Source organism: Hakea prostrata, chromosome 4 (assembly GCF_041222555.1).
Source record: "Hakea prostrata isolate BN-2017 chromosome 4, UWA_Hpros_2, whole genome shotgun sequence".
NCBI lineage: Eukaryota > Viridiplantae > Streptophyta > Magnoliopsida > Proteales > Proteaceae > Hakea > Hakea prostrata.
The window spans coordinates 5,642,815-5,653,832 of NC_142603.1; the positions used below are offsets into that span (position 1 = coordinate 5,642,815).

An 11,018-nucleotide genomic window follows, 5' to 3' on the forward strand; every position below is an offset into this window, starting at 1 on the left:
TTATGATAGAGATGTATTGAAACTTTATTGCTAATTTTACATTTATAGACAACGATTTTGTGCATGGTGGGCCTTGTTTAGTTGGGACCCATTTGTAATTTGGCTTCCACATGGCACATCCAAATTTAACCATGCTAAATTGGCAATAGCACAAACCTACCCAAACCACCTTATTTTACTATCCATGCTCAAATGAAACCAGCTATTTTGGGTACCCTAGTTTTTCTTCAATCACACTCAATCACTAGCTATTTTTGGAGCTATTTTGGGTACCCTAGTTTTTCTTCAATCACACTCAATCACTAGCTATTTTTGGAACCCTAGTTTTTTTTTACTGACACTCAATCACTATAAATTTTATAACTCATAAAAACATTATCATTCTTATAATGGGTTTCCTCAGGGTGCATTATTTGATAGTGGATTTTCTTCTATCTTCGAAATGACTGTATTTCTATATATATATTGTCAACCATTATATCCAACCATAAAAAGAAGATTCGTTATAAGGTAGGCCTCTTAAATGTATGGTGGCGGGTCTAGGCAGAGGAACTAAGCTAAAGAGAGCAAGGGATGATAGATCTTGCGAGATTAGTGCATCTGTCACGTGCCCAGCATTGGACGAGCGCCACGTGAACTCCATTATATTTAAGCCACACTAAAAAGTGCTGGGTTAGGATTAAGGAAAAACTAGTTAATTTCACTTAAGTTGATATAATTTGCATATATTCTTTAGTGCGGCTGAAATTTAATGGAGTCTATGTAGCATCCATTCAATGCTAGGCATCAGGGCAGCACCACATTAGACCTAGTAGAGTAACAAGATCGAGGAAAGTTAGCACCACAGGCATCACCACATCAGGCCGACCTTATTAAGGATATATCTGAAAAATCAACCAACATCTTAGCCGCCACTTCATCTCAAACATATGCAGCTAGGATTGTTTCAAAGAGTTCCACTGCCGTTAGAAGTTTCAGAACAAACTTCCAACAGTTTTACTGCTGTTAAAAATTCCATAGTTAATCAAACTTTCAACAGTTTCTACTGATGTTAGAAATCCCACAACTGATCAAACACTAGTTATTACATACAAGAAGAATTCTATAATTAGTACTTACAAAGACATTAGGCAACCCCAAAGGAGATAATGTTGTAATCCTTTGTATACACTTATCTTTCAATTTGGAATTATGACACGTGGCTAGATGGTAAACCATATAGGATCTACCACATACATGGGTCCCATATCTATTACCACGTGGCACCAAATCATAATGGATGATAGGCCCCACCTTCCTTTTTTTCTCATTTTACTGCCAGAATTATTATTTATTAAAAATAAACAAGCCGAAGAATTTAAGTTTTCCTTTCCTTCTCCTTCCTGAGCTTCACATGACAAACACGCACTTGCAATTGCTTATAAAACTCTCCAACTTCTCCATGAAAGAAAAAAATGATTAAAAACAGATAAGATTTCTAAGAAAATTAGAAAACTGATTCTAGTTTCGAAAAGAAGAAAGCTAACCAACAACACCCACTCTCTCTCTCTGTTGCTCTGCTTTTAATCTTCTATATAAACGAACCTCATTAAACCCTCTTTAGACTCTGTATGTGTGTTTCTTCTTCATCATTCCATTCTCTTGATATGGTGTTTCTCTGGGAAAAGAAATGGTGAAATTCTCAAAGCTACTTGAAGCCCAACTCATTCCAGAATGGAAGGATGCGTTTGTGAATTACTGGCAACTAAAGAAAAACGTGAAGAAGATAAAGGTTACCAGAAATAGTAAACTTGTAGAAATCCAGAAGGAGCAGGAATATGGGTTCTCAATCTTTGATCCCATTCGCTGCATTGTCGAGAAACTTTCGAATCGATTCGACAACACCAACCAGAACAGCCAGATCATTCAGGTAGTAAAAATCCAAATACTACAAATATGGCTCGAACATTTGTGATTTTCTGTTGGGTTTTTGTTTTTGATCCTAAAGTTATATTCTTTAAAAGAAGAGTTCAAAAACTGAGCTTCTGGTGGATTTTGGTATTCAATTTTAGAGTTCAGGGAAGTTTTCTGAAAACAGAGACGTGGCTGAAAATTAAGCTTTAATGTTTATAAGCATGAAAATTGAAGGAAACAGTTTTCAATACAGAACCATATATTCAAATGGAAACAGAGGAATGAAAGAACTTTACGATGATTGCAGGTGATAAACAGAAACAGAGCCGGGGGAGACGAAGAAGATGTCTATAAAACAGAGCTTGTTCAGCTCTTTTCTGAAGAAGATGAGGTGAGAAACCAAACCTGTTTAACAAAGATTGTGTTTTTTTTAATCTTTTAAAGCTCTGGGTTTTGAATTTTTCTTCTGATTTCTAGGTGAGAGAGTTCTTCATGAGATTGGATGAAGAGTTGAACAAAGTGAACCAGTTCTATAAAATCAAAGAACGTGAGTTCGTCGAGAGAGGAGAAATCTTAAACAAACAGCTTCAAATCTTGCTCGATTTGAAAAAAATTCTTAGCGAACGTCGACGGAGAGAGCTCCAATCCAAATCGGATTCTGGAAATCTCGATCGCTGCAACTCTTTTGGCCGGAGTTCCGATTATTCAGGTTTGTCTCTGTTGTGTTCTTTCTCACGTTCCTCGTTCTCACTTGTCCACTCCATGCTCTCTCTCTCTCTACTAAAACAGTGATCCAGTGTGATCGCACCCACATGAACTGGGATCTCACCACAGTTAGATTCGAATATATCCAACGGCAGGCGAGCTGGAAAATCTCCAACGTTACTTCCAGGTTCCAATGGAGCCCATATTTAATGGGCTGGGCCCTTATGGAGCCCAACTTATACCGTTTCCAAAGCGTACACAAATTGAAGTCTCTTGGGAAAAGAAATCCTATAATAACCAAATCACTTCCATCTAATTTTCTTTTTCTCCTTTCCTTATTTACCCTTTTCTCGTTATAGCTTCAAAACAATTATGGGATTTAGTGGGTATATAACTGTAATTTAAAGTAGCAAGTAGCAACAAGGGAATTATGATAATTTTGTGGCTAAAGAAAAATATTTTACATGAAAAAATGGCCTTCACATGAAACTGTGCATTTGTTTTTGAAATGTCGAAAAAACCCTAATCTAGGATTCGTGAACAAATTTGAACAAGTTCTATAGTTGTTTTCTGAGTACGACCCACACTTGTTGGTGAAGAGGTTGTGGGTTTGACCTGTCTCCCCTAAGGAAGCAGTCGAGGTGCGCGCAAGCTAGCCCAGATGAACCTCAGTTCCCAAAAAAAAAAAAATTGATGATTATTTAATGTAGGGGTACTTTGTAAGTTATATTGATAGAACACCTCTTAATTTTCTTGAAAGTAGTTGATGGTAGAAATTTTCAGTGAGATTCCATATGACTCTTTCCATCATTGTTCAACCTTTTTTTGCTAAAGTGACAGAAAGGGTTGTTTGATGTAATTGTTATCTCATGCAGAAAGCATGGGGGAGTTAGATGAGACATCATCAGAGGCCCCATCTCCAGATATTGCACCTGGAAAATTTGAGAGCAATGGAGTGAACTTTATCAGTGCAATTTCAAGAACCAAAACAAAGAAGACAAAGCCCAAAATGGCAGTGAAGATCGATCAATCGGCCGCGACATTAACACGTTCAATCTCATCGATCACTTCGATGCTCTGGGAAGATCTCATTGTTAATCCTAAGAAAGAAAATCTTGGAGGACCAATTGGAGATCTAATAAATGAAAAGAAGATCCAATCTGCAAAAAAAATGATCAGGGGAGCTTATGTTGAGCTCTACAAAGGGCTTGGACTCCTTAAGACTTACAGGTAAAAGGGAGGAGGAGAACTTGCTAGCTTTTGTTTTTTCATGAGTAAAATTTAATGCTTATTTCTCTAAAATTGGAATGTTTGCAGCTCATTGAACATGTTGGCTTTCACCAAAATACTTAAGAAGTTTGACAAGGTAAGTGCTTCACCAAACACAACACAAATACACAATCAATGATGTATAAAAGATTTGAGAATGAAGTAGCAATATTTTGGTGTTGCAGGTATCAAACCAACAAGCATCAGAGAATTATTTGAAAGTGGTGAAGAGATCACATTTTATCAGCTCTGATAAGGTGGTAAAGCTAGCAGATGAAGTAGAATCCATCTTCACAAAGTACTTTGCAAGCAATGATAGGAAGAAAGCCATGAAATTCTTGAGACCCCAAATGCAAAAAGAGTCTCATATGGTCACTTTCTTAGGAGGTAATTTTCTCACTATTCATTATTCTCTTCACCCTTCATGGTAAAAGAGTTTACTAATGAATATATTGTGTTTGATGTAATGTGATAAAAAAAAATTTCAGGTTTGTTCACTGGTTGTTTCGTGTCACTCTTTATTGTCTATGCGATGTTGGCACACTTGTCGTGTATATTCTCTACAGGAGGATATATGGAAACCATCTACCCAGTTTTCAGGTACCACTACCAACCATTTGCGGAAAAATTTTAGCTGCAACCATGTTTCCATGCCCTCTATGACAATCGCCTTTTAATTCATAATAACCTCTTAGGTTTTACTGTTTTTCATGCCCTAGAATATTCCATGTCAACGCATATGAACGGGGTATCATCTCCTTTGACGGGGAGCAGTCTGTGCTCCCTTGACGGCGTTACAACAACAAATTATGTGGGGCCCACAAGTAAAAAATAATAAAACATTAAAAAATGATAAACCCCATCACCCTAACCCTGTGGGTCTCCCTGTAATTAGTGGTCAACAGCCGTTAGGGGAGACAATACAGACTTTCAATGCACAAGACTGCAACCCAACTTTTGATCAATTTGTCACCTTTTTTCATGAGTCCAGATCCTCTCCACCGTGGTCGTCCTCTCGTCCCCCCACCCTTTGGGTTAGGCTGACACATGGCCTACTTGTGGTCCACGGGCAGCCCAAACCAAGCTTGCAGGTTGTGCTTCAGTGCTGCGCATTTAATGCGCAGCACGATGAAGCGCACGGTCGAGATCGAAATCTCGACCGAAATTTCGATCTCGACCATCCGTCTCGGTGTCGAGACGAACGGTCGAGATCGAAATCTCGGTTGAGATTTCGATATTGGCCATGCGCTGCACATGCTGCGCATTTAATGCACAGCATACAAGTCACAGCATGCCGGGGAGAGGATTTGGATTACTTTTTCATTCCTATTCATTTTATACTACTTGGCTGGTCCAAATGTTTGAACTGCGTATATTTTTTTGTTCTATCCTAGCATAGACCCACAAAAATAAAATTCATTTTTGCTGTTGTAAATTGAGATTAATAAAGTAAATACAAAGGATTAATGATTTTAATTTTGATCTTGCAGCTTGTTTGCATTACTTAGCTTGCACTTGTTTATGTACGGGTGCAACCTTTACATGTGGAAGAACACAAGGATCAATTATAACTTCATATTTGAGTTTTCACCAACCACATCTCTCAAGTATAGAGATGCTTTCCTGATCTGCACCACCTTAATGACTGCAGTTGTTGGGGCCATGGTTGTCCATCTCCTCTTAAGATCCACTGGCTTTTCTCCTTCCGAAGTTGATGCCATTCCTGGAGTTCTCTTTCTTGTAAGTATTTACTAGTTTTTCTTCTTTTCTCTTCTCAAAACCATATTACTTGAAAGAGAGATATAGATATGCTAGTTCTATACAGTAAGAACAACTGAAAAAACTCTTTCACTGCCTCAAAAGGAAGAAAAGAGAGACAAGAGACTACCATAATCAAACATTGTGTGCTTTTCTATTTAAGGAGCTTGAAGATATTTCATATGTAAACCCAGATGTTTTTTGCAGTTCTTTGTAGGATTGCTCATATGCCCATTCAACATTTTCTATCGATCGACCCGCTACTACTTCATCCGTGTTATTCGTAACATCATATCCTCTCCATTCTGCAAGGTACACATACATGTCTCTATCATTTGACCATTTTCGATCTACACTCATTGTTAATTTTAGGTCTAGTTGATGGCTTCATCATTTCATTATTTGCAGGTTCTAATGGTCGACTTCTTCATGGCTGACCAATTGACTAGCCAGGTACATACAAGACTAACTGTAGCTTATCTACTAGTTTAGTCAAATTACTTCATCTAATTGAGTTTTGAGTTAATGATGTTTTAATGATATGTTTTATTCATTATCACAGATTCCATTGTTGAGGCACATAGAATCTACAGCTTGCTACCTACTTGCAGGAAGCTTTGAAACTCATCGATATGAGATGTGCCATTCCAGCAAATTATACAGGCAACTTGCTTATGTTATATCATTCTCCCCATACTATTGGCGTGCCATGCAGGTAATTATATAAACTTAGAAACTCTTCCAGTCTCTTCCATTCTCTTAAACCATTGCAACTAATACATTTAATTGAAAATTTTCCATGTAAACAATACAAGTGTGCAAGAAGGTGGTTTGATGAAGGAGACATCAACCATCTAGCTAATCTGGGTAAGTATGTTTCCGCCATGATAGCAGCTGGTGCAAGGTTAACCTTCGGCATGAACCCTACCTTGATCTGGAAGATTGTTGTAATAGCTACTTCTTCCATTGCAACAATCTATCAGTTATACTGGGATTTTGTTAAGGATTGGGGATTGCTTAACCCTAAATCAAGGAACCCATGGCTTAGAGATGAGCTTATCTTGAAGAACAAGAGCATCTACTATGTTGCCATTGTAAGTCTCTCTAATCAAATTTCTTCTTTGATTTCTCTTATTCGTTAAAAAAAAAATGAGAAAAATATATTTTTTTTAAAATTCAATTATTGTATGTATAGGTTATAAATTTGGTTCTAAGGCTAGCTTGGGTGGAGACTGTGATGCCTTTTACACTTAAAGTAGTTGAGTCTCGGCTACTAGACTTCACCTTGGCTTCACTTGAGATTATAAGGCGTGGGCATTGGAATTTCTACAGGTAATTCATATACTTCAAGCAAATAGACTGTGGTTAAGAGCATTCTACTAACATTAGTTACAACTCCATGGATGAACAGGTTGGAGAATGAACACTTAAACAATGTTGGCAAGTTCAGGGCCGTAAAGACGGTTCCGTTACCGTTCCGTGATATAGATTCAGATGACTGAAACCTTGGGCTATAAATAAATACGTGAATTCATTGAATATGCAGGAAGGAAAATGCAATTAACTTTGACAAATGACAATGCTTTACTGCACTATCAAGCCAATCTCGATCAAAAGAAAATGGGATTAGCTACATGGATCCTCTTTGCTGGTCGAATAATTGTCAACTAACCTCCACTCATGTTTTATTTGAGTGTGACGGTAGAGAGTTGAACCTAGGAATTATTGATTTTAATTGAGAAAATGGGCTATGAATATCAAGCTGTGATATCTTTTGTACATTTTAATTTCTTGATGATTTGTATGAATAAATTTGTATGTTAAGCCGCTACGCATGGTACCATTTGTGGTCTTTGGTTGGTATTCATATCTAATTGGGCTAACTTAGTGCTAAATGAGTCTGGATCACTTACCCGTCGATTGTTCCCTTGATTTTTTTCACCATACTTATTGTGTGGGGCTCATATGGAGTCTACTAAAGTCTCCCACTTTTAAATTACTTTATTATATTCGAACGTAAACTCCATACAAATGTGTGGTACAAAAGCGTTAGTACAGCACATAGTGCTACTTCGATGAAGAGGTGATCTAAACTTGCCCTAGATGGGCACTTGAGACACTAGCATACCCTTCAAGGGTTTGAACTCAAATGTATTTATCCTGATTGCACCCTACTCTGAAAAATGTCAAAGAGAATGTGATAGGATGAATTATTCTATGTCTTTTTTCTCCCTTTGATATGTATTTATATTTATCTTAACAATATAATATTCTATAAATAGTCCTAGTTTTCTTTGGGGAAAAAAATCTGATATATGGTTTCACCATTGCTAAACGAGGCATGCTTTATGAAACATGCAAGAGAAAGAGCCTTACCTCCCTAGGGGAGGTCTTGGGTTTGCACCCATTCGGCAGCATTAATTATATAAAATTTCCCTTGAGGATGTAATCGTGGTGCGCGCAAGCTGGCCCGGATGAAACCTCATTAAAAAAAAAAAAAAAAAAAAAAAAAAAAAAAAGAAAAAAAAAAGAAAAGAAAAGAAAAGAAAGAAGAAAAAAGAAAAAAGCAAGAGACACATGAATTAGGAAGAGTGATCAAAGTATGATTCAATATGATTCCTCTGATGGGACCTAAGGTTCTTCATTCTTGTAACCAAACTTTGACTACAATGGTTGTTCATAAATTTGAGGGGCTTCTACCATTAGGGTTCAATGGTTTTTGTATACCAATCATCGACTAAGGGTGCCCTAGACCTTGTGTATGGTCTAGATGTTATGGCTAGAGGGTCTGGACTTGAATAACCAGACTATACACAAGGTCTGGGCTCAACTATATGTTGCATTGGCATGCATATCCTATTTTTGTTCGAAATGTTAGGGACAACCTTTCTAGTGAAGAGGTCATGGGTTCCACTTTCTGTGACGGGATATGTAATAATCTCTCACCCCCTAATATAATGCTATACGTTCCCAAAAAAATGTTCAACTCTATACAAGACATTGTGAGTGGTTTGTTGTAGATTGCAACATGTGGAATGATGTCTTTTTGGCTGAAGAAAATAAAATTTGTACTTCACAAGGTCAAGACAGTAACCAATCTCTATGCTCTTTCATCGATAGCTTGACTTGGACCAACGGGTTGATCTCCGAAAAGAGTTAGAATCATCTCCCCTTAAGGATCCCACACCTTCTATGCCACACAGTAAGGTAGGACTCGTACCTCTAGAAAGGGACAAGGTGAGACCCTTGGTTGGAGTCTGGATCTTCTACCCCACCCCAACAAGTAAATTGTACTTTTCCTTGCACTCTTCCATTGTATATTTAGCAAAAGCTTAGATTAATAAAATTAATCATAGATGGATCTATTTTCAAACACGTGATGGTACCGGTGTGAAGAGTCCAAGTCACCACATTTTTTCATCACATATTTTGTGTGGGGCCATAATTAAAATCGAAAAATTGAAAAAAATTAATCATTGGTGAAACATCTAATAAGTTTCAAACAAAATAGATGGTAAAAAAAGTATAGAAAAAACATGTGTATGTAAGGGGAGGGGGAGTAAAATCCTCCACCTTGATGGATAGTGAATCCCGAGTCGGGGTCAGTGACGCCGATGGGGAGCACAAACGATGCTTCCCGACCACAAAAAATAGTGGGCCCACGGTGAAAAACACTTTTTGGAAAGAAAAAAATTAAAATTTTACCGGTGGGCCCCACTGTGTTTTTGTGGTTGAGAAGCAGTTTGTGCTCCTCGACGGGGAGATGATCCGAATCCCAACTATCAGGAGTATATTGGACTTGGAGGAAAAGTGATCAATTAAATTATAAAATAAAAATAGTAAAGACACAAAAACAAATTAAATTTTAAAATAAAAATTGGAAAGACACAAAAACAAATTAAATTTAAAATAAAAATTGGAAAGACTAAAAACATTTTTGATTTCTTGGTTTCTTGAATTTCTTCTATATTCTTCCCTCTCGTCTCGTCACCTTAACCCTTTGTAGTCTCCAGTCTACACTCAGTGAATTCCTTGGAGATCGATTAGGGTTCTCTTTCTGAGTTCGTTTCTAATCACTGTTCTCTACTGGAGGATCTGAAAGAATGGTGAGGGGATTACTTAACAAGCTTGTCTCTCGGTCTCTCGCAGTTGCCGGGAAATGGCAACAACAACAGCTCCGGCGTCTTAACATTCACGAATATCAGGTTAGTGAAGATTTGTTATCTTTTGTATCTTCTGGATATAACTGTGCTGGATGATTCTTCGTCGTCTTTGAAAAATAAACAAATCATTTACAATCTGTGGTCTTGAAATTGTGTTACTGATGAACTTGCAAACAGGGTGCCGAGCTGATGGGCAAATATGGAGTTAACGTCCCCAAGGGTGTTGCCGTCTCTTCTCTTGAAGAAGTTAAAAAGGCGATTCAGGATGTCTTCCCCAACGAGAATGAGGTAAATTGATCCGTGGATTCCTTTTTGGCACAAAGTGGAAAAATGATTACTTTGCGTAGTGGAATTTAGGTTTGCTTGCGGATATTGTCTATACTTATGGGGCTTCTATTTCATTTATATTTTGATGATAACGATCAATCTGGTAGCACTTTGTTTTTAAATTTTGAGAATGCACTGTATTTCTGGTTATCTTGTAGTTGGTGGTTAAAAGCCAAATTCTTGCTGGTGGACGTGGCTTAGGAACTTTCAAGAGTGGTCTGCAGGGTGGAGTACATATCGTCAAGACTAGTGAAGTCGAAGATATTGCTGGTACTATGGCATTTCCCCACCCTAAATTTGGTTTCATAATCTCAAATGTAGACAATGTTTTGTTCCTTAAAAGATGCAAGACCAGCAAAAAAAAATTTACCTCCCAAATAAGAAAAGAGACTAGTTAAAAATTAGTGTGCAAGTTTTTCGGTGGTATGATAATGGTTTAACACTAGTTTACACTTCTACCGGCTTGAGCTCAATAACATTCCCGTCTTATTCCAGACTTTGGTTATCTACAGGTTTGAACCAATAGGAATAGAAGCAAAAAACTTGGAACATAAGTAGAGGCCATCCATCTATTTATGCAGATAATGAATTACTTATTTACTTGTGTGTGGCAAAATCTTCTTATTATGGGATACCTGCTTTGAAAGTTAATGAAGTTGTTGCCTGTGTCCATGACATGGCAGTGTAGCTTGTAGAGTTACTTTCAGGGCATGTTCTCCATATGACCTTCTACTTAAACTTTTCAAGCAAAATGCATTATGTGACATGGGGAGGGAAACACTTATTGTTCAAGACAGAAATGGCTGAAAGTACAGTTGAAGGAGTGGAATTAATGCTAAGTCATGATCTTGGTGGGCCATAAAGTAGCAATGGGAGAATCCAAAAGGTATCCTCTCCATCCAA

General features: G+C 37.5%; 1 protein-coding gene across 1 annotated transcript; it reads left to right on the forward strand.

Annotated features, from left to right (window-relative positions):
• The first annotated feature begins 1,492 nt into the window (after positions 1-1,492).
• LOC149017351 (phosphate transporter PHO1-like) lies at positions 1,493-7,189 on the forward strand. Its single transcript, XM_089151683.1, has 14 exons — positions 1,493-1,909; positions 2,201-2,284; positions 2,371-2,602; positions 3,474-3,828; positions 3,916-3,964; positions 4,053-4,254; positions 4,356-4,467; positions 5,358-5,607; positions 5,833-5,937; positions 6,034-6,078; positions 6,188-6,340; positions 6,441-6,719; positions 6,821-6,957; positions 7,037-7,189. The coding sequence occupies exons 1-14, from the start codon at positions 1,670-1,672 to the stop codon at positions 7,125-7,127; spliced, it is 2,334 nt and encodes a 777-aa protein (XP_089007809.1). The 5' UTR covers positions 1,493-1,669; the 3' UTR covers positions 7,128-7,189.
• Positions 7,190-11,018: the final 3,829 nt, after the last annotated feature.

Coding starts and splice junctions, on each gene's coding strand:
- LOC149017351 (XM_089151683.1), top strand. CDS start 1,670: ATGGTGAAATTCTCAAAGCTACTTGAAGCCCAACTCATTCCAGAATGG. Junction 1,910..2,200: donor AGAACAGCCAGATCATTCAG/GTAGTAAAAATC, acceptor CGATGATTGCAG/GTGATAAACAGAAACAGAGC. Junction 3,965..4,052: donor TACTTAAGAAGTTTGACAAG/GTAAGTGCTTCA, acceptor TTGGTGTTGCAG/GTATCAAACCAACAAGCATC.